At 36.3% G+C, this 24,387-nt stretch overlaps 1 protein-coding gene across 4 annotated transcripts in view; it reads left to right on the forward strand.

Annotated features, from left to right (window-relative positions):
- The window catches only part of Jam2 (junctional adhesion molecule 2), a 54,279-nt gene extending 31,433 nt beyond the window's left edge, over nt 1–22,846 (forward strand). Inside the window, exons 3-11 of one of the 4 annotated variants that reach the window (XR_013436975.1) lie at nt 2,869–2,976; nt 5,078–5,230; nt 7,482–7,684; nt 10,829–10,928; nt 14,303–14,410; nt 18,389–18,542; nt 19,202–19,244; nt 20,750–20,872; nt 21,507–22,846. Coding sequence is in view for 1 of the 4 variants with exons in the window: in XM_005335399.5 (XP_005335456.1) it covers nt 2,869–2,976; nt 5,078–5,230; nt 7,482–7,684; nt 10,829–10,928; nt 14,303–14,410; nt 16,272–16,287; nt 19,202–19,244; nt 20,750–20,782 (764 nt within the window). In the remaining 3 variants the exon portion in view is untranslated. Of the gene's footprint in view, nt 1–2,868; nt 2,977–5,077; nt 5,231–7,481; nt 7,685–10,828; nt 10,929–14,302; nt 14,411–16,271; nt 16,288–18,388; nt 18,543–19,201; nt 19,245–20,749 lie in introns of those variants that run through there. The other 3 variants (XR_002485060.3, XR_005734552.2, XM_005335399.5) reach the window with 3 other exon arrangements.
- Nucleotides 22,847–24,387: the final 1,541 nt, after the last annotated feature.

Genomic DNA, 24,387 nt, shown 5'->3' on the forward strand with positions numbered 1-24,387 from the left:
TTCTCATTATATATCCAGTATAGGGCAAAGGTTTAATTCCAAAACCTGTGCTATAAAGTATATATGCTATAAAGTATATATGTGCTATAAAGTACTATATTTTTATGTGACAATAACCCTAAAGCAGAACACCAAAAATTGTCCTGGCCTTGAGTGTTGACTGTTGGCTAAAGAGAAAAAGGAGATTCCATGAGAATTAGCTTTTAGATTCATTTGTATTCATATTCTAGAGTTGCCATAAGAAAATACCACAACCTAGGTGACTTAAAATAACAGAAACATATTTCCTCTAGGTTCTAGAGGCTAGAAATTCAAAATCAAGGTATTGGCATGGCACCCTAGGGTATAGGCCCTGGCTGTTCCCTGGGCCTACCACAATACATATTCCGTCCATCTTCTATACCATTGATCAGATGTCACCTTGTAAAAGAGGTAAACTTGACTACTCTTTTAAAAAACTGCATCCTTGTCCTTGGCACTCCCAAACTTCCCCAACTCTGCTGTACTCTCTTTTCCCTACAGCACCTCATCACTATCCAACATGCAATAGAATTCACTTGTATAATGTTGCTTTTTTCTGCCTGACTTCTTCTGCTAGATTGTAAGATCCCAAAGGACAGGGAATCATTGCTCTGTTCACTGATAGAACTCAAAAAGCAATGCTGAGCACATAGTAAGCACTCAACATATTTTGGGCAAATTGCATAGACCTGTTCTCTACGTTTTATACAGTCCATGAGAGAGAGGCTGGAATGAAGTCACTGGACTTAGGAAAATCATTGGTGACATTTTCCAACATAATTTCCTTAGAGGTTTTCTCACAGAGCACTGAGAACATAGAAGGATATGAATTAGGAAGAATTCATCAAAATGCATGTTTTTGTTTTGTTTTTGTGTGTGCGTGTATGTATGTATGTTTGTATTTTAATTAAATATAGGAAACAACATGATTGAGTACAACATGATTCCTAAGACATGGGAATAAGACAGTAGAATAGACAAAAAAAAAAAAAAAAAGAGTGTGGGTGTGTGTTTAATTGTTGGAAAACTCAACAAAATACGGGAAGGAAACCTATCTAAAACTTAAGACTCCGGAAGGTCACCGCCCAGTCTCCTTAATCAACAGAGCAAGAGCTGTGTTTCCTCTGACAGGTCCCTCAGCACACGTTTTGTCTTTGTAGCACAGTTGTAAACACCTCTATAAAATCACATCTCTTTGTGATGTAAAACGTGTTTTAGAAACTTTAGGCATCCTTGAAAACAACTTTTGGTTCTTTTCTTCCTTGTCTTTCTTTTCTCTGCCCTATTTTCTATTTCCTTCTATTTTACTTCTATATTTCTGGTAATGAATATAACTTTAAAAAAATGGAAACTACATATAACAGAAAGAAAAAAAATCATCATTATATGACACAGAAATCACTACTGGGTTATAATTTTTATATATATGCTTATAGGCTTTTTGTCCATATCTATGTGTATATTTTGAATAAAACTTGAGTTAATATCTTTAATGACATTAGATTTGTTTAGCATCAAACTCTGAGACACAGAAAGGATTTTAACCTTTTTTCTTCTAATCAGAGATACTGTGTTTTTAATTTGTCTTGTGGGAGAAAAAACTCCCAGAAATATGAAGTTGGAATTCTAGAAGCTTGGTTGGAACATGCTTGAAAGATGTAACTGGAGGTTTCTTTTTGGCAAGCTGAAACAGTGTGCAGACCAGCACTGGGTTTCCCTGCCCTCAATCATCTCGTTTGGAAAGTCAAAGGAGTTGGCTCCTTCAGAAGTTCCAGGAATTGCTTAAAGATGCAACTGCAGTAAATTTCCTGTAATGAAGTCAATTTAACAACACTGGAGTAGTTACACTTGATGCCAAGATCAAGTCTTTTAATAGTTTATCTGAATTGAGGCAGGGTTACAGGCAGCCATTTAGGGGAAAGAATAAACAATTTATTAGAGGGCCATTTGGGTTCATATTAATGTAATTTGTAAGGCATATCCACACAAGGGATCTGATTGAGACTGTGGCTGTAACAGTGGTCCACTTTATGCTTTGAATAAGAGCCCTTGCTGCTTGTCCCTGTGACTTATTTTTAAAATGGACATGTTTCTTCCTCTAGGATAGGAATCCCCTGTGCTTCTCCTTTGCTAGTAAAGCAATATAACTTGGTTTTCCTTTTTCTCAAAACTGCGTCCTCATTGTTGGATTGGCATCAGGGACAAGGTCCTAGATTTCAGTAACAGCCAGTTGGGAGGAACTTCTTTGCGTTTCCCCAACGCAGCCTGGGCTGGACTAAGTGCCTTTCTTAGGCACTAGATGGCGGCGTGCTCTTTCCAAACCCCAAATCTGATACTCATCCCCTTTGGACTGAAATGCCTTTACCTTGTTTGCCTCTTCTACCAGACTGTAGACTCCTCAAAGACTGAAACTGGGGATAAGTTGATGAATAATTAATCAGAGCTGCTGTTTGTTAAGTGCTTACTATGTTTGGGTCTGTGTGCTTTGCATATATTATTTCACTTGAAAATTCACGACTCTATAAGGTACTGTCTCATTTTACTGATGGAAACTCAGGCTCAATAACTAGGAAAAGCAGAATAGTGTCAAACAGTTTTGTGAAAGAGTTGTAATGCTTCCAATTCATCTTTGAGCTAAACCAATAGAATACCCATTATTAATGTACTTTTAACTAACTTATTTATGTAACTTATTAATGGGTATCCTATTAGTTTAGCTCAAAAAAAAAAAGAAAGAATAAATAGAATGTAAAGTCACAATTTAAGAATTCTTAAAAACTGTTAATTAAGTAAAACATAAATTCGCAGGGATAATTAGAAAACCAATGTTTTTGTTGTTGGTCCTAGAGGTTATTTTAGCCTGCAAAACCCCAAAGAAGACCATTTCTTCCAGATTAGAGTGGAAGAAACTGGGGCGGAGTGTCTCCTTTGTCTACTATCAACAGGCTCTCCAAGGTAAGAGGCTGTGGTCTTGATGAGGTCAGAGCAAGAGAATGCCAAGTACAGCCCAAATCCTTTAAATTACAAATGAGAACAGGACATGACTGATTACTGAAAATGTGTTTTTGTAAGTGTGAAATGAAACCAACAGTGTCTGAGATCCAAAACACAACAGCTATAAAGGACAGGAAGAGAATTTCAGTGAAGGTGAATTCCAAGGGGTTCCTGGACCCTCCATCTCTCAGCTCAGTCCTAGAGGATACAGAATGCAATTGTTCTTCCTGGCCCAGTAGATTGAAAAGGAAAGAAAAAGTAGTATGGCCCTGAGATGGAGGGATCACTGCTCAGTTAATAATACCCTCACCTTTCCTGAGTTCCTCTGGAAAGCAAGGCCAGAACTGAGAAGCCTAGGGAGTTTGGACGATGGATGGGTAATTACAACCATTAGCAAGTGCTTTTATTTGTTTTACATTTAGTTCTACTCTGTTCTCCTATTGAATATGTGATGTACTTTTAACTAAAAATGGGATAATAATGCATGAAATGCTATGATGTTAATTTGCTTCAAAAGTATCTAGTGGTAGGCTGGGATATTGCTCAGTTGGTAGAGTGCTTGCCTCGCATGCATAAGGCCCTGGTTCGATCCCCAGCACCAAAAGGAAAAAAAAAAAAAAGTACCCAGTGGTTAAGGGAAATATGAATTAAGATAGGCCATGCATCCATTACAGTTAAAGCTGAGGCATGAGTACACGGAGGGTCAATTTCCTCTATTCTGTACTTTTGCATATATATATATATATATATATATGTATTACTTTCATTTTAAAGAATTAAGTGGAGGGCTGGGGTTCAGCTCAGTGGTAGAGCACTTGAAAAGCATTAGTAAGGTCCTAGGTTTGTTCCCCCAACTCTGAGTTGGGGCTGGGGAAGAAAGGTAAAAAGAAAGGAAGAAAAAAAAAAGAAGCAGCAGCAAGTGCGCGCGCGCGCGCGAGAGAGAGAGAGAGAGAGAGAGAGAGAGAGAGAGAGAGAGAGAGAGAGAGAGAGAGAGAGAGAGGGAGAGGGAGGGAGGGAGGGAGGGAGGGAGAGAGAGAGAGAGAGAGAGAGAGAGAGAGAGAGAGAGAGAGAATAACTAAGCGGACAAATGTTTAAAGTTTATAGAAATTTTAAAGTATCCCCTCTAGCCAGTTGCAGTTGTGCATACCTGTAATCCCATCTACTTCAGAAACTGAAGCATGGAGGACAAAGCAAACACAAAAAGAACTAGAGATATAGTTTAGTGGTAGAGAATTCCTGGATTCAATCCCCAGCATAAATAAATAAATGTCCCCTCTGGTTCCTATCTCACAAGATAAAAGACTGTAGGTCCCAGAACTTTGGCAGCACAGCTATCTTCACCTGAATTTTCTATAGTTGCCGATTCTGGTAGTTGCATATTACACAAAATCCTATTTTAATTCTTTATACAATTACTATCAAAATCTAATTAAATGAATCCTTTTAACACATTCCCCTCACCTTTTCTTCTCTGGTTCTATCATGTGACCTACAATAGGTATAGTCACTGTTCTGATCAATTAAACCAGGGTCTCCTGTTTGTTTTGAAAACAGGAAAACTTCTGCAAAGGTACCATAAAAGGAATGAGGTCAGTAGGTGTTTGGGTTGAATTTTTTAAAATACAGGAATATCAAATTAATTATTTTTTGAACAATCTAAGAAAATATCCTTCAAAAAAAGGCTTTTTTTTTTTTTTGTAGTACTACAGATCGAACCCAGGGGTGCTCTACCACTGAGCCACATCCTCAGCTACGTTTTATTATTTGCTTGCTTGTTTTTAATTTTGAGACAGGATCTCACTAAGTTGCCCAGGTTGGGTCTCAAACTTGGGTTCCTCCTGTCTTAGCTTCCTGAAGAGCAGGGACACAAGAGTGTGCCATCATGCCCAGCTAAATAAAGAAATTCAAAGTAACAGCATGCATGTACAATTTTTAAGGTTTAAAAGTGAACTTGCTGGTAGGAAAATGCATGTTTTAGTTACTGAATGGAGTGATTTAAGGAGGATGTTGCACAGAAAGTTACTTGCATTATTACTAACATTATTGTCTTCATTTTCTGAAGGTGATTTTAAAGATCGAGCTGAGATGATAGATTTCAGTATACGAATCAAAAATGTGACAAGAAGTGATGCTGGGAAATATCGTTGTGAAGTTAGTGCCCCATCAGAGCAAGGCCAAAACCTGGAAGAGGATACAGTCACTCTGGAAGTACTAGGTAATATGCATGTGTATGTGTGTGACTCTTGTCACCCACTTCCATCCTCATCCCTCCAGCTCTAGGGGCAATGACACTGGTCCTCGAACATACTAACATTAACTGGGAGTCACAGCCAGTAAAGTTACAGGATCTCAACAAGGTGGTCTGGGCTGTTTTTTCCTAACACCTGGTTGGTTGCTGAAATTTCATTATTATTAACTCATTTATCACAAAACTTCTTTTGGTTTAATAAAGATAATTCCTAAAGTCCTACTCTGTATGTGGGAGCATATTTCCCATGACTTTTTCAATAGCTTTCAGTATTTGTGCTATTTCTGTTACCATCTAAAGTGATATCACATGATATTATGGAAAAGCAATAGAACAAACAAAAAAAGTAAATCAAGGGAAGAATTGGAAGTGGTTTGGTAAAGGAACAAAATTAGCTTTTATTTTGCAGCTAATATGTAGTAGGTCCTTTCATGAATGTGATTTTATTTAATCTTCACTGACAACCTGATTTTTATAGATGAGGAAATAGAAGTTAAATGATTGCCCAAGTGTCACACAGTTTTAAATAAGTGTCTGGACTAGGATTTGGATTCAGATGGGGTTAACTCCATAGCCAGGATGTTTGATTAGTATGAGAATCACTGGTACACATTATTAGCTCATAACAGTGCTTTGTAGAGGAATAGATCATTGGTGTTAGCATAAGCTACCAAGTAAAGGAAATTAAATAACTCCTTTTCCTTTTTTTAATGTTGCTCAGGTTCCTCCTGAAATACTAGTGATATGCAAGTAGAGAGAAATTTTAATTCAGAAAACCTTGCAGTAGATTCAGTCTGTATATTCATTTTCTACTGCTGTGTAACAAAATATTGCAAATTCAACAGATCAAAAGAACGCTCTTTTTTTTTTTTAAGTTCATAGTTCTATAGATCAGAAATCCAGTAACAGGGCTGGGTTCTGCTCAAGGTTATCAAAATGCTGAAATCAAAGTGCTGGATGGGCTGAATTTTTGCCTTGAAGCTCTGAGAAAAATCCATTTCCAAACTCATTCTTGGTGTTAGTTAATTTTATTTCCTTGTGGTATAGATCCCCCTCTATGCTAGTTATCAGCTGGGGGCCTCACTCAATTCTTAAGGCCACCTATACTCCTTGCCACTTGGTCCTTTTTGTTTTTAGTGCAGCAAAAGCCTGTTGAATCCTTCTTGTGCTTTACATCTCTGGCTTTCCCTTATGTAACTAGGAAGAGAAAGCTCTCTGACTTTCAAGAGCTTCTGTGATTAGGTCAAAGCCATCTATGAAATCTCCGTATCTTAAAGACCACATATACTTGGGACCTTAGTTACATCTACAGAATCCCTCCACAGTAGTACCTACATTAGGATTTGACTAAATAACTGAGAGAATGTGTATGTACCCCTAAAGACAGGGATCCTGGGGGACCATCTTAGAATTCAGCCTATTTTAGTTAGTTCTGGGTTTTCCTGGATATTGGGTCACCTAATAAAGTCTGTTTTACTTTCCAAGTTTCAGAGATCAGAATAACCCTAATTCCAGGAGTTGGTATTTTCTAACTTGGTCAATTATAGATAGAATAGGATTTTTGTTTGGTACCAGGCCTGAAAAAATACCTTTATATCTGACTTCTTTTGAATATAGTTGGTAATAAACATTAAATCACTGGTGAGGAAAACAGAAGAGATTATTTATCTAAAAATGAATAGTTATTGAATTAGATAACGCTTTCTTTTATGACAAATGAGCCCTGAGCTCTGAGTGACTTAACAGAATTAAAGTTTCTTTCTCACATAAGTAAAGCTTAAATGATTGGGGAAGGGGTGGTGGTGTTGCCAATTACTCTACTTCATGAGTAATTACAGACTCAGATGAATGTAGGTCTGGCATCTTCAGTACATGGCTTTCCAAGGTTAACATGGATGTTGACAACTGCTTGTTAGTGGGATGGGACAAGTTGAGGGAATGAATGGAGAATCATGCAGGGAGTTTTTATAGATCAAGCCTGGAAACAACTATATAACTTTTATCCACACTCCATTGCCTTGAACTCATGCATATGACCCCATCTGGCAGCAAAGGGGCTGGCAAATGTGGTCTACTATGTGCCCAAGAAGAAAGGAAATGGATCTGTTAAATAAGTAGCCAGTCTCTATTACAAGTGCTCTGTAAGTACATCTTTACTGGCTATTAAAATCCATGTTCAGCTTTTATGTAACCATTACTGTTTGACTTCATTGTTCAGTGGCTCCAGCAGTACCATCCTGTGAAGTACCCACTTCTGCTCTGAGTGGAACTGTGGTAGAGCTACGATGTCAAGATAAGGAAGGGATTCCAGCTCCTGAATATACATGGTTTAAGGATGGTAACCGTTTACTAGGAAATCCAAAACTTGGCTCCCAAAGCAGCAACAGCTCATATACAATGAATACAAAATCTGGAACTCTGGTAAGATCTTTTCAAGTATTGGTCTAATAACCACCTGACATCTGGATAAAAATATTATTAGAACTTAAGATGTTGGAATATGCTAGTCAGCCTTTTGTTTCTGTGACCAGAATATCCAAAAAGAAAACCTTAGAGGAGGAAAAGTTTATTTTGGCTCAGTTTCAGAGGTTGGGAACATGGTTGGTAACTCCATTGTTGTAGGACCAAGGTGAAGCAGAACATCATGGTGGAAGGGCAGCAGTGGAGGAAAGCCACTCAGCTCATGGTATTCAGGAAATGAGGACTGGCGGGGGAGGACAGGCAGTGGGAAAATGAACCCTTCAAGGTGTTCCTCTAGCTACCCACCTCCTCTGTCCATGCCCCACCTGCCTCAGGTGAACTACTGAACTACTACCTAGTTAGTCCATTCAAACTAGGATGGACTGTTTAGGTTACAGCTCTCTCAGTCCAGTCACTTCACCTTCTGCATTAACACAGATACTTTTGGGGAACACCTTATCGCCAAACCATAACATGAAGAGTAGAAGACTGATACCATTGCTTGCTAAGTGGAGAGAAGAAAGGGTAGCAGAGAAGATGATGATGGTACCTGTACCAAGAAGTGATGGAAAGAACTGCTATGTGAGACGAGAAGACAGTACAGGGAACCGGGAGTTGAGCACACAAGTGACCTGAGGCAGGCAAATACTGCTTTCTGATGATACACCCAGCAGTTCTTTATAGCTATCTTTCTGGCCTGGAAAGTTACTAAGGGCAGTTGCAATATACAACACTAGGGCAATGAACTAAAGCTCACTTGGGGATACCCTGACCCTGCGCTAACCTTGTAAAAACAGTGACCACAGTTAGCCCATGGTAGGACGTGTGCATCATTAAAATTTTCCATGACTCTAGCTCATCAGCAGTGTCTCTGTAACTTAGTTATCTATTACTTTGTTTAGTCCCCAGATTTTTTGATTGTTTCCTCCTTGAAAAGATTCTAATTGAAAGATCTTTCTAGGGTTCCTGATGAGAATCTATAAGTAATCCCTTAATGCTCATGAAATTTAAAATAAAGAGCATTTTTACTTTTTTTGTGTGACTTGAGGCTAGTGGTAGGAAAGAAGAAAGGTCATTGAGCCAGGTGAAGTGGCGCACATGGTGGTTTAGCTACTCCAGAAGCTGAGGCAGGAGGATTTCATATTCAAGGCCATCTTGGGTACCTGTCTCAAAATAAAACTTAAAAGTCTGGGGATGTAATTCAGTGATAGAGTGCTTCCTAGCTTGTGCACAGCTCTGGGTTTAATCCCCAAGTACCACCAAAAAGAAAAAAAAAAGTCAATGAGCTTGAAATATTTTTCCAATCAAAATAATAATATATGTCAATTTTAAAATGTCTAATTTCTAGCAACACAGGATCACTACAAGCACCAATATCAAAACGAAACAAACAAATAAAAGGAAAAAAAACACAAAAACAAAACCTTAAAGGAGAGGTAATAATAACAATTTTGTGAATTTTGAAGACAGCATGTAAAGTGTCTTTCATTCCTTCTACCTAGTAGCACACAATAACATTTAAAAACTAGATCTTCTGATACATAAACCAATTTGATGCAGTAGCTAAATAATAAAGTATATCAGTAGATGCGGCCACTGCTTGAAAAAGGCCCTGCTTTGGCCCTTTCAGCAGTCAGCAGGTCCCAGCGATTTTACACTGAGAAACTGGGCAGAAAACCTGTGGTCACACTGTGCTATATTTACATTTCAAATTTGTTTTTTCTCAGAGCAGGTGATAAAAGCCCCAAGGCAAGTCTGAAATGATATAGATTCACTTTTCTCAGGGAGCCTGAACCCTTGAAATATCCTATGAGGCCAAAGGAGAGCCCTGGCTTGAACTAGGATGGCCTCTTTTGTGAGAAACAAAGACTCCAGTGTACAGATGCCAGTGACTTCCTTTTATGTACCAGTAATAGGCTGGAAGATCATTTGGGGTTTTAGTCTACCTTATTATTTATCCATTGCCATGGCCTTGAGTTTATGGAGAAGATTCTAAAAGGATTCTGGCTTTCTGGGGATGGAGAGATGATTCTGAAAACAGGCCTGGGAAGGCTTTCTGTTCCACCATACTGAAGTACTCTTAAAAAAAAAAAAAAAAAAAGGACATAGGAAGTAGGTAAAGAAATGTGAAAAAGGAAAAGTGTTAACAGATCAAAGCCCTGGCTAACTTAGGAAAATATATTCCAGAAAGATCCAAGACAATGGGGAGGTGCTCCTCAAAGGTTCATGGCTCCCAGGGCTGAGGTCAGCAATGACCTCTGCAGTACTGAGCATATGACCAGGAGGGTCCTGAAAGAATAATTCTGAGTACCCCCACACCCTCTGAAGGGGTCCTGGCAAGGTCCTTTAAGGTGTTCAGGACCTCCTTCCCTCTCTCTCCCCTTCCCTTTTTCTTTCCCTCCTTCGCTCCTCCCTTCCCTTCCTTCCTTCTTGTTTGCTTTCAATTCTTTCCAGAAATTCCCCAAGGCTACAAACTCCAAATCATTAAGTCTATCATATAAAGGTCTTACCTTTCAGTTGCTTTGGTAGGAAGTAGAAGGAGCAAGGTCTGGACCTTATCTTTACAGAATTTTCAAGACTTCTGCAATTGTTAGAATTTATAATCCTGTGAACAGCACCATGAAGATTTCCTAGGCCTTGAGCTACTTCCTGGTGGTAACTCTGGCTCTTCAGAGTAAATATTCATTATTTTCTGCTGCAGTGAATTTGCTTTTGAGTTAGAAAGTACATTGACAGAGAGGCCATCATTGGTAAGTGGTGCTTCCCAGGAATTAGAAATGCTACTGTTGGATGCTGTAAACTTTTAAAAATGCCCACTGCCTTCTTAAACAAACTGCTTTCTTTGTATGACAAAAGAAAGCAAACAGAACAAAAACTTCCTCATATATATTTAAATCTTCTTCTGTCAAATTAAACAGGAGGTTTAGCTATTTACTCCTTGAAGTTATGGTAGATTTTTGAATCCACAATAAAAATGTAAAGTTTTGAGTCATTAAAAAGGAAAGACTAGCTTAATGATAAATCCAAGGCACGTGGTTGTTAAGAGCCTACTTTGAGATTTGTACTTTTAAAGTATATATTTATTTTTTTCCCTTCCACAAATAGCAATTTAACACTGTTTCCAAGCTCGACAGTGGAGAATACTTCTGTGAAGCCCGAAATTCTGTTGGATATAGCAGGTGTCCTGGGAAACGAATGCAAGTAGGTAAGCATGAGATATTGGAAGAGGAAATGGTTTGCAGTTACAGAGTGCCAGTGGGGGTAGAAGGAGCAAAGGGTAAGAAAGGGTTGAGTTATTTGAGAGATAAGTAGGTAGTAAAGTTGAAAATTATCTTGATATAGCAAAGAAGCAGAAATGCTATTTTTAATCTGTCTTCCAATCAAGCCAAGAATATTCAGCATTATATTTAACAAATGTTTTAATTTTTCAAGTAAATGGTTTTAAAATATACTTTTCTGAGTAATCTTTCAAACAAAAGCTAAGTGTCTTATAAACTGTAAATTGCTGTGGATCCAGGAGTCTGTATGGGAGTTCATTTTACAGCTCTGCCACTTATTAGCTGACTCCTCTTAAGCAAGTTATTCGACCTTAATGCTTCGTTTCCCAAAAATGGAAGTAGTAATATATCTTCTTCACAGTGCTGCTATGAAGATTAAAGTACTCCGTGTTTGAAAGTGTTAGAACAGTGCTTGCACACTGTGAGCATTATATAAGTTTCAGCTATGTTAAAGAGTTGTTGATAATTTTTTCTAATTATACACATGGCAGAGTAGTCTCTCTAAAAAGACGTGGAATACCTAAAGACCTACGTTGCTATAAAACATAACTGCCACACAAATGCTACATATCACAAAATAACTTTTAATTTTAGAGTTCAATAAATTAGCACTTAATAATCTTTTCTAAGTAATATAAGTTTCAAAACACATTATTTTTTAAAATTTAATTTTCAATATTTTGACTTAGTTCTTCCTTGTAGTAGGAGCCAGTGTTTTGAGGGCCTGGGGTTGTGGCTCAGTGGTAGAATGCTAGTGTGGATGAGGCACTGGGTTCAATCCGCAGCACCACATAAAAACAAATAAATAAAAATAAAGGCACTGTGTCCACCTACAAATAAAAATATATATATTTAAAAAAACAGCCAGTGTTTTGAATATAGTTGTGTGATGAAGGGATATTCTAGAACTGGCACCAAGGGGTTAAAGTTCACTCAGGATGGCTGCACCCTAAAACAGAATATTGAGGGTCGGCCTGGTTGCAGGAACTTGTCCTCAACTTTATGGAGCAGAAATTCACTTTTTCAGTGAATATAGATCACTGCAGATATGGGGATGCACGAATTTAAAAGTTTGTTTCCCCGGTTACTGATTTCATTTGTACATGATTTCTATGCATCTTTTCTTTCTAGGTGTGAGTTAGCTTAAATGTTAAAATTAGTTTGTTTAATGCTCATTCATTGAGCCTCAGTATTTCACAACTTTGGTTTATTAATTTTCTTCTTCTGAAATACATATAAATTCATTTTCTTCATGACATACCACTGGTATTTTGTAATGAAAACCAGAATCTGTTAACTCTCTTAAAGAAATTCTTTTTGAAGCATAGAAGGAAAATCAAACATGGATTTGCTGATCATTCCCAGACTGGTTTATTGTACAGCTTCCTCCTTGGCCTTTTAGCAGTCTGGTTCCTTTCAGTGAGAATAATAACACCTTCCTTTAATGGTGGCCTTCTTCTTTTTAAAATTCTTTTTTTTTTTCAGAGAAAGAATACAAAAATATTTTCAAGAATACAAAAATATTTATTGCTACATTTTCTCTTCACTGAGTTGTATGACTTGCTCAATATCTCACAGAAAATAGCTATTGGATGAAAACAGCTTACCTCTAACTTACTACTCTTCTATCTTCCATTCCATTGAAGAAAACAACTTAAAGTCCACTGCATGATTTAGCACTTACAGGCTAAGAGGATTTTTTGTCAGAATTTTGCTTTTAAGGTTAATCTTTCATAGATGTCAAATTCATTGCAAACTAAAAGGATTTGTTTTTGTAATAGCCATTAGACTTGAATACTTTGTAGATGTCAAATTTATTGGCTACTATAAAAAATAGTAGGCACAGTTTGGTTCTCAGGAATTCATTTAGCTATTGACTTAATTTTACCTTAATTCTGATTACTGTGGATTTTTGGCCCTCTTTTCTGTTTTTTAATCAAGTAAATAAATAGCAGAATTTCATTGAACTTGACCTCTCAGTGGCCAACCAAATATGAACTGAATCTATACCAAGTAATAATTGGTGTTTTTTACTCTGGTCAAATTAGCCTTTTGGAAGATTCATCAATCATGTCTCCTGCTTAGAAAAAAAAAAAAATTAAGGGCTTGAGGTACAGCTCAGTCAGTGGTACAGCACTTTGCTTAGCATGCGCGAGGTCTCTTGGGTTTGAGCCTCAATGTTGGGCAAGGGGTGTAACTCTTTAGGAATCGCTTCTTTAATAAATGCAAAAAAAATGTATTTGAATAACAAGAGTGTGAGTCATGAAATTCCTGTAGTCAGGATGGAAAAATGTGAAGTAATAATGTTAGGATTTATACATTCCTTGAATCACACATTCCAGGCATACTGGTAAATTGTGGTATATGAAGGAAGGTATCTATAAATATGTTACATTGTTAAGGAACAGTTATGTTCATCATTTTAGTAATGACTTGAATAAAGGGTATCTTTGATACAGTGTCCAATTTGCAGAAGTATTAAGCTTGGAAGTTTAATAATTTAATTATTGGGTGATAGAATCAATCCAGAAAAAAAAAACTCATAAGTTTGTAACATGGTAGCAATTCCAAACTTGAGTCCAAAAAAATCTACTTGTATTAGGATAGAGAAGAGTTAACTTTATAGCAAAGAGAAAAGTGTGTTTGCTTCATTGAGTTTAATTTATTTTAAACTCCATGGGATAACAATTTAGTGTACATATGTATGTGATACACATGTACATACAACACAACCAGACAATTCAAGAAGGAAGGTCTTTCTGACAGTTTTATAGAAGAGCAGTGGCATCTGCTCTCTTGGAGTTTTTCATTATTTGTGAAATTGACACATAGGATGATATAGAAGAATTTAAAGTAAAATTTGTGGCAGAGGAGCCACAATAGAATATTTCAAATCATCCAACTTCAAAGATTGCTTCTATTGTGTGCAATGTATGAATATGTAACAACAAACTCATTATGTACAATTATAATGAACAATAAAAATATGGAAAAAGATAGTTTCTAACCTGATATTTAACTCTGAATTACTGCATTTCCAAATGAATGCAAAAGAATGTCATACATTCTCTTTCTTGACCATAGGACTTTTTAAAATTTAAGACTCTTGCAAAACTTAGTTCTGTCAACATTTTCAATCAGTTTTGTGCTATGCCTTGGAATTGTTGAACGGGCTTCAAAGTCTTGAAAATATGCTTTTTAGCATAGCTGCAAAGTGGAGTTTGTTGAGTCCTTTCAACTTAATGATGAAGTCTGTCCATCTATGTGATGTGAATTTATGCATGGTATATTTCACTTCCAGATGATCTCAACATAAGTGGCATCATAGCAGCTGTAGTAGTTGTGGCCTTAGTGATTTCTGTGTGTGGCCTTGGTGTGTGCTATGCTCAGAGAAAAGGCTACTTTTCAAGTAAGTGAATTTCACCCTTCTTTGATACACAGTTTCCTTTGGATATAGTCTTATGAGATGCTGTTTCTTCTAAAAAGTCCTAACAAACTGGAGAATATTTTTTTCACTGATTTTCTGCTATAGAAGATGCTCAAGGTAATACGCAGGTGGGTTGTGAAGCATCTTGGAGAAAAAAGAACAAAGCAGTCATTTGCAAAATTCTAAGCAACACCATAGCATGTGTGAGTGGTATCCTTGGAGTGGCATAGTGTAGAGACAGACATTCAATATAGATTGTGGTATATTTATGTGCATGCTAGGCCCTCTTATTTTAAATTAGGAATTGAGTATTTCAATTTTTACAAGAAATTTTATTGAAATAAACCAGAGAACTATTTTATCAGTGTTGAACAGTGAAATGTTGAATGTCAAGTTTAGCACAACTGTAGAAGATCATTGTTTAATCAAAACTAGAAACCGACAGTATTGGAGACACTTCCATACAAGGTTTTTAGTTCAAGTTAAACTTGAAGAAAGTTGTAACTTCAGCACCCATTTGATGATAGAATAGTGGGTGAGATTGAAAAATAATGTTTTATTCTCCTAATATATTTCTTTATTTCCAGTCTTTAAAATCATCTCAAAACTGTAGAACTCCATTAGGTCTTTTGGCAATAGTGTATAAGTTGAATCTTTAAATGGAATAATAAATAAATTCATAGCATGAATAAATATTAGACCCACTATTTTATAAAGAGCATTAATTTTAGAATACGGGTTTAAAAATAATTTATACCAAAATAAAAATTAAATTTAAAAGGAGTTTTAAATAATATTTATAAATAGATATTAAATGTAATAAAGTATTTCCATAAACATGGATTCAAGGACATTCCTATAAATAAGAACAATTGTTCTGTGAACTAATAGTATTATTCTTGTTTATACTGCTTCAATTTAATCCCGCATAATGTAATTTTATGAATGGACTCTAACCGAGTCCCCCTGCTGGTCACCAGTGAAAGTACTGCAAATAAGATTACTTATTCAAAATTCTTGTAGTCTGTATTTATACTTGCAATTAATATCTGTATAAGTATTTTTTAAAAAAATTTTCATTGTAGATAGACATAATACTTTTATTTTATTTATTTATATGTGGTGCTGAGGATCTAATCCAGTACCTCATACATGTGCTCTACCACTGAGCCACAACCCTAGACCCTGTATGAGTATTTTTTTTATTTGTTTATATGAGTATTTTTAATGAGGAGTTGGCAAACAAATTTTTCTTCAAATACTGAATTAAAGAGTTAATTTGTATATTAAGGGTTATTAGCTAATAATGTCATTCACTTTTTCATCTGGGAGAAAACCTACCTAAGAGAACCATACTCTTGAACTTGTGTTTAGGACAGAAGTTGGCAAATTTTGACCCAGAGACAAATCTGGCCCCCCACCTGATTTTCTGAGGCCCCAAAACTTTTAAAGATAAATTTTGCAATTACTTAATGATAGGAAACACTAACTTGAATCCTAATTAAGAGAAATGTTATCCCTCACAATGAGTTCTATTCTTCCAACTATTAGGACTTGTATTATAAAACTTTATTATTATACTTTAAATTTAATCAATAAAAATTTGGAAATTTATTTTCTTTCTTGTTTTATAAGTACCTAAATAGTATCCTTACTTTTGCCTCTGGGACAACATAGCCTAAAATATTTGCTGAAAGTTTGCCAACCCTTGATTTAGAAGGTACAAATGTCAGCAAGTGAGGATTGAGATTAAAAAGACATTAAGCAAAACTTGTATTTAAATAAATCTGTCATCCCATATTAATTCTTGCATTAATGATTTATATACTTATTCTTTTTGTAGAAGAAACTTCCTTCCAGTAAGTATATTTTCTTAAAATGCATGCCTCTCCCTATATCCACTGTTATTCTATTATTTATCTGTTTACAGTCAAGAGTGGGATATTGGGTTATTTCTGTAGGTGTATTTCTAGGGAGTTTCTCATATATGTCAAGAATACATTCTGCCTCATGCCTCATGCCTTTTTGAAAATGATGAGTAATTACCAGGAGAAGAATCATGGGCATTAATTTGGCATTATAAGCATTCCCTTAGTACTATTTTAAAATATATATATATATATATATATATATATATATATATATATATGCATTTACTGCATTTTGCTAAATTTAAATTTTTCAAATAAAATTTTACTAGGTCATTTTTTACATTTAATTATCTATTTGACAACAATGTTTTAAAGACTGGCAAAATAGTAGTACACAAAACAAGACCAAAAAAGTTCACAAAATACTGCTTAATAGAACTTATATACTAGTAAAGAAAGGCAGAAAGTCAACAAATATGTGTAGTATACAGTATGTCAGATTGTGTTAAGCACTATGGAGAAAAATAAAGCAAGTAAGAGGACAGGGAATGCACAAGGTAGGAATGAAAATTATTTTAAATAGGATAGTCAGGAAGAGCTTCCCTCAAAGGCGATGTCTGAGAAAGACCTTAGGAGATGAGAGAGTAAGTCATGCAGATATCCATGAAAAGAATGTTCATGGCAGGAAACAGAAAGAGCTTGAGTGAGCTAACTTTCCATTACTATAACAAATACCTGGGATAATCAGGTTAAAGACAGAAAATGTTTTGCAAGTTTCAGTCCACGATCAGTTGACCTGGTTGCTTTTGGGCCTGTGGTGAGGCAGCATGTTGAGGCAGGGGGTATGAGGTTGGACAAGTCTGTTCACTTCACGGGGGCCAGAAAGCAAAAGAGGGAGGAAGAAGAGGGGACAAAGTTTCCAATATCTCCTTTTTGTGCCTGTCCTCAGTGACTAACTGCATCGCACTTGGCCCCACCTCCTAAAGATTCTTCCACCTCCCATGAGCTTTGCATGCTAGGAACCAAGCTTTCTACATATGGACCTTTGGGAGCATCCAGAATCCAAACTGTAGTAGAGCTTAAGACTAAACATGGCTAAAATGTCTAAGGGATATCAAGGAGATCAGTGTGACTTGAACAGAATATGGGAAACAGATAGAAGGAGATGAGTATACAAAAGAGGTCAGATTGTATGGAGACCTTTCCAGGAAGTTTTGAGCAGTTAAATGTTGGTACTTAATTAAAATAGGAAGTCATTGGAGGGCTGTGAGTGGAAGAATAGCATGATCTTACCTAATTCTTCAAAAGTTCCAATTGGCTGCTCTGTTTAGAATAAACCATGAGGTAACAAGGGGTATTACCTCATGACCAGTTAGGAAGCTACTGCAATACTCAAGGCGAGAGAAAATGGTAGCTGGATTTGGGGAGGGAGGAGGAGAAAGAAAGGGAAGGTACTGGGGAATGAGATTGATCAAATTACATTAATTGCATTTATGAATATGGCATAATGAATCCTACTATTATGCCTAATAATGTGCCAATTAAAAAAAGAAAGAAAATAGCAGTTGGTACCAAAGCAGCAGTGTTGGAGATGTTGAAAAGTGATAGAATTCTGGATATATGTATGTATATGTGTATGTGTGTGTGTGTGTGTGTGTGTGTGTGTGTGTTTAACTATTTGCTGATCTGTTGGATATGGGCTGTGAGAAAAAGAAAGCAATGGAAGGTAGCTTCAAGGTTATGAGAAGGATAGAGTTTCCATTTATGGAAGTTTGGAAGATTTAGGAGGAGTGGCCTTGGAAGTGGTGGTAGGGTAGATGAAGAGGTCTGGAGTATTTGGAATTTTAATACTCAATAAACTTATTAGACTTCCAAGTATAGCTAATCATTAAGTATCTGAATATTCAATTTTGGAGTTTGGGGAAATAGTTTTACTGGAGATGGAAATGTAGGAGTCATTGGTATATGAGATATGAATGAGATCACCAAAGTCCCAGTTTATGTGTGCTTGATTTGTGACTGTCCTTCCTGTACATATGGACATGGCAGTCCCTACTGTGAGTCTAAGGGCTCTCTCCTCTATTCCCAGCTGCCATGGTTTCAGATACACTGTCATCTACATCTTTTGAAGACTTAGCTACCATTGATTTCCTGTTCCCAGATGCCTGGCCCCATCCCTCATAATATCCCAGTACAAATCCAGGGTGAAATCCAAGTTATCAGGACTAGGAGTAGCAAAGGAGGTGAGTTCAGAAGAGCGGGGCAGCCTGAATGTGTAGCCACCACCCCACCCCATCCCACCTGACCCCCAGGCAGTTGCAAGGACTTCCACTTTATTGAGAAAGATGAAAATAATTGGAGGGTTTTGAGCAGAGAGATCTAATATTACATAAGCAGTAAAGGAGTTTAATGTTTCCTTGAATTAATGTCTCTACAAAACCAGATAATATTTTGGAAAGGAGTATATTTATATCTTGACACCTTTCCTCCTGATCATTAAGTCTACAGCTTTTAAAATTTATTGGAATTCTACTACAACCCTAGTCACATGTAAATCTTTCTATTAATAAAAGTGAAATTTTGAGATTACAATAATTAAGCTTTCAAAATGTTTAATGTTAATATATTAAGTTACATAGCAATAATTGCACAAAAATCTTTAGTATATTAGCCATAGGCTACATTTAGATGCACAGGGCTTCACTCATGGGTACTTTGTTGCATGGCTTTCTCTGTGTATACTGCTATAAATATAAGAAATTCAGGTATAGTTTTTGGCTAAGATAAATATTCATCTTCCTGCTGATAAAATGTATGGAGGTAATGTTAACTAAATGAGGATAATGTTTCAGAATAGGAGGTGATAATGCAGTAAATCCTGTCTCTTATTTTCCACAAACAGGAAGGGTAGTTCTTCATCTAAAGCCCCTACATTGAGTGAAAATGTGAGTATTTTAAATGTATATTTACAGGACATATGAATAGGGAAGGGAAATGAAGCAGTCATATGGCAGTTGTGAATTTTCACTTTTAATGTACTTTGTATTACTGTCTACTACTGGCATCTAGAAAGATGTAAGTGAACATTAGCTTCCTTCCCCCCAGTGGTATAGCATGATAAGGTTGCCCAGTATTTGCAGATCAATTATAGGAAGTGATCTTTATCATATCGTTCTTTTTCTCTTATAGTATATTCTATTATCAGTATGCCTCCTTAAGATCACTAGGCCCGCAGTTTTCAACTCTATTTGATAGATGAGGAGGTTAAGGCTTAAATTCATATGGGATGAAATGGTGGAGCTGGAATCAGGTACCTTGTTTCCTAATGCTTTAAGTAGATCACTCCCAGCAGATCTGTGGTTCTAGGATTTGCCTTTGGTTATTCAAAGGCACTTGGGAAATTTAAGAATATGAAATATCCTCTGCTAGGGCTAAAAGGATTTTTAGAAGTCCTAGAAAGACAATAAGGATCTTACTCTGATGGTTTAGAGAACATTATTGCTTACGTTTTATAGTTTTTTAAGTGACATTAAACTTTCTGGGTTATTTTTTTGAGGAATATAGTGAGGGAAGGGGAGTTTCTAATGTTTTTAAGGTCTTAACTCCCGCTTGAAAACCAGAGGGTTCCCAGAATTCCTCAACACTCTAGAGCAGAGATTCTTAGATTTCCTTTCAGTGGAGCTTGGGGTGAGGCATGGACATTAGTATTTTAAATACTGTGAGCCTAATGGACGCTAATATTTAACACTCATTTATTGCTCCCTAAAAATTTCACAAATTTAATATAAAACTTTGATTTTTAAAATTCATTTACTCCAGAATCTATTACTGAAATCCCCATATATTTATATATAATTTGCTACACTGAAAGCATATTGTTATTTAATTAGGGAATAAACAATATGTAACTTCATACTCATTCCTATAATTTATGGAACGAAATAATCCCTTCCCACCAAATACTGAAAGGCATGTTGTATCTAAGTTGAAAAAAAAGAGACTTTTCCTTTTTCCCTTTCTTTTTCTCTGTTGCCAGTCATCATCTCAGAGTTAGTCCTCTTCAGTTCTACCTTATATTCAGCCGGGTTTTTAACCTGACAACTCTGAGCCTCATCACTCTGTGTTGTGCAGGCTGTCATATACTGCAGGATGTGTAGCAACAGCTCTGGCTTCTGCCCCGCTAGCTGCCAGTAGCATACCCCTAAGCAACACTATTTCTAACTTCCAGTCCTGCTTCCTTACTTTCTAGACATAATTTCAAGTATCTTGTCTCCTAGTATTTACTTATTTAAATCCCCATAAAACAGATTTCATTAAATATGTGATGGTTTTTATCTCTATGATTCTTATAGTGGATGTAGTTTGATATTCATAAGGCTTATATGTATTTCCTTAAATATGTAGTAGTATATTATATTTAACCTTGATTTGTTTTCTTTTTTTCCCCTAGGATTTCAAGCACACAAAATCCTTCATAATTTAAAAGAATTCTACTTTTAAGATACACCAAAACCACAGTTGTTACAGATATTAAAGTATTATAAAACTCTGCTTTGTCTTAATTTGCAAAGAGGTACATAACAAAATGAAATTGATATTTCATTATGGTTTTTTATGACTTGATTTACCTAAAATTGTTATTTTAAGCAAATAGTTCTGTCATTATCCAAAATATGATCTGGCTTCTTTTGTCTGGGCTAAAGAACAGGAATCAAATTACTTTAAAATATTTTGATATTTGTGAAATGTTAACTAATGTTCTAACTTTTAGAGAAAGTTATTACATCATACTGATTGTGAAGTTAATCCACAAATCAAGCAAATACAACCTGCAGACACCCTGTGTGCCAGAGTGTTATCTAGGAGGTTAAGAAAATACTAATAGATGCAAAAGGATTCTCTGGTCTCATTTCTACCAAAATCCTCTTTATAATATAATTCTTATTCCATTGCTCATGTTATCACTAATGTACCCACAAAAGGGAGGCAGTGAGGTTGGGTCTTATACCCAAGGGTTTGCACTTTGTATTTACTTTCATCTCTGAGAACCAAAAGTGACATGAAGAGAAATAGCTAATGACCAGGTCTCACAGGTGTGCATAGGACTCACCTGGTGTGTGTTATTTATAAATTTTGAGAAGTAAATACAAACCCAAATGGGCTTATTTTATCCTCACTGATGCTTGCTGCTATTTCCTTTCCCTAAGACTCCTTTGAAGAGGCTCCATGACCTTGACATCAAGGCTCAACAATGGTGCCCACATAACTTTTCAGGTATCTTTTGCTGCATGAGTGGTGGCTTCAAATCCCTGTCTCTAAAAATCGTTCATTGAAATTCTGGGCTGGATCAAGTCCTTCACTGTTAAAGCCAAGGGATTGCCAATCCTTTTTATGGCAAGTCAGGGATTAGGAAATAAGTGATTGTCTGGTAAATAAAATATAAGTAAATGAACTCACTGCCACTCCCTGCCTCTGGCACCTGCTTGAGTCATAAAAGGCACTTGAGGAATGATGGTTGAAATAAAAAATGGGTCTAACCATCTGTTTTCTGAACTGATTAACCACAAAAACCTCCAACTAGTGTTAGAATATGAAAATTCCAACAGGTAGCTTAATAGTAAGAGCAATTAATCTGTGTAAAAAAAAAAAGCAATATCTTTTAGAACTGCTTTTGATTATTTAATCCATATTAAAAACAAAATATGGCTACAGCATATCCTGTTATTCCAGGAAAATCTAGATGAAAAGTTGATTCATGACCTTTGACAACTTTGGCCACCATTAAGTCATTTTCAGAGGAATCTGCTCTTGTCACCCAGTAGCAAAGCAGAGCCCCAGCTTTCACTGAGCAAATGGATTAAGCACTCACCGAATGCCTGCTGTAGATCTGGACACCAGGTCACTGGGAAGATGCCTTTTGTCAGCCTGCTCCCTTTGACTTGTCTGTGGCATTTGATGCTCCTCACTAGAGTCCTTTCTGGTTTCTATAACATGTTCTGCCCCCAAAATCAAATTATCACTATTAGCGATTAGCAAACTTTCTGTAAAGGGCAAGATAGTAGATATTTTAAACCATATGGCTCCTGCTACAACTACTAGACTCTGCCATTGTCACCCAAAAGCAGCCACAAAAATGAGCATGTCTGCATCCCAATAGAAACGTAGCAAGCACAAACAGGATTTGGCCCACAGGCATAGTTTCCCAACTCCTGGTGGCAACCGATGGAAAACACCTATCTATAAATTTTTCTAAATGCTGCTTTAATTTAAATAACACAAATTCATATTATAAGAAGAAACTTAAGTAGTGCCTTAACTTCACTAAATAGAGGAAAAGCTTCTTTTTTAAGCTATTAAAGGCTAGATATCAATTCATTTTATGCAGTATAAACATCTAACAGTCTTTGTGCCAAATATATCTTGTACAGTATCTTAAAATATTGTATACAGCTAAGTCAAAATCATTATGTAAAAATGGTTTCTTCTACACATAGGATATAGTGTGAGCACTAATTTTCTAATTATTAAAAAGTTGTCTATCTGTGGATCACTGGTATCTGGGCTGTTTCTGTGTGTGTGTGTGTGTGTGTGTGTGTGTGTGTGTGTGTGTATGTGTTGTTGTTGTTTTATGAACTTGAACACAAACAACTGGTAAAATCCCATTGTAATTCTTAGAATTTTATTTATTTTCATGCAGTGATATTGTATTGTATGAAGATTGAGGCTCTAGAATCAATAATAGTTTGTTTTATTTTAATATTGTTGCTGTTGTAACTAGATTCACTTTATTTTTAGTTGGGGGTTTAACCTAACTAAATCTAGAACGATGGATTGTTTTTCCATACAACTTAACAAAGAACTTCCTTCAGTCCACAGCTGGTTTTGTTTGATTAAAGTCTATATTAATAAAAATAGCTGAACTTAAACGTTTTAGCTCCAGTTAACAGTGCAAGGGAAGAGTCACCCTCCTATTGTTCAACAAAACCCAGGAAACTACACCCTCTCACCATCTGTAACTGCAAGGCTAGCTCTTCAGCTGCTTATGATTAGAATCTCATCTCTCAGTTTGGTTGCTTGCCAGAATCTCATATGTTGGGGGGTGGTCCCTGAAAATAAGGAAAAACTTATTTATTGAACACTTTATATATTATACAGAGCTGGAGGTGGATAGGGGTGAGGGTGTGTAAAGCTTCATTCCTCTCAAAGATAGTATAATGTGGCCAATGTCATCATTTTATAGACCAGGAAACCAACTCATAGTTGGTGTCTTGCCAGGTTCAGAGCTGGTAAGTAAGTATTTGGGTGTTTGTGAACCCAGACCTATCTGATCCACGATGTTTCATACACCATCACCCTCCCCACTCCCCCCCTCCTCAGAATTCCTTCCTTTTAAATTCTCCTAATTTTCTGTCACATTTTTTTTTTCATCTTCATCTTCCTTAATCTCTGGCTTCACAAATTTGTAATGCCTTTCTGTCTTCCCTTTCTCTCCTACTAGTCTAAATGTAGTGGTAGGGCACTGCATGCTCATACTCTCTCCTTTCCCCTTACCTTCCAGGTTACCAAATCTATCTTTTTTTTAATACTAATGCTAATCATGAAGAATGCATTTAAGTTCTATTTTACTACCACCATCCTATCTCTAAATTTCTCCATGAAACCTCCCATTTATTCACTGATCCCATCATTAATTGGCTTGAATTTTGTCACTACTTAACCAATCCTTTTATCTCATGTTTTTGTTATTATCTCACTTTTTGATTTCTGAGCCTTTCTTCCCTCAAGTAACTGTTTTAGTTACATTTTAATTTCTCCAATTCTACAGCCACCTTTTCCCTGTCTCCCTTCCCTTACACCATCTGTCAGTTGCTGTTTACTGTACTAAATAATTTCAGTTCCCTTCTCCCTCTTTTCCTTTCTGCTAGCTAAAAAACCTTTACTCTTTCTGTACTATCTATCACTAATGTCTAAATTCCATGGCCTGGAATTAAAGGTTCCCCTTGCACCCTACACATTTATATCATGTTGAAACAACCTACCCATTTAGCCACGTGTTCCACTATCCTCTTTAATTGCCTTATATATTTG

The sequence above is a fragment of the Ictidomys tridecemlineatus genome, chromosome 3 (assembly GCF_052094955.1).
Source record: "Ictidomys tridecemlineatus isolate mIctTri1 chromosome 3, mIctTri1.hap1, whole genome shotgun sequence".
Lineage (NCBI taxonomy): Eukaryota > Metazoa > Chordata > Mammalia > Rodentia > Sciuridae > Ictidomys > Ictidomys tridecemlineatus.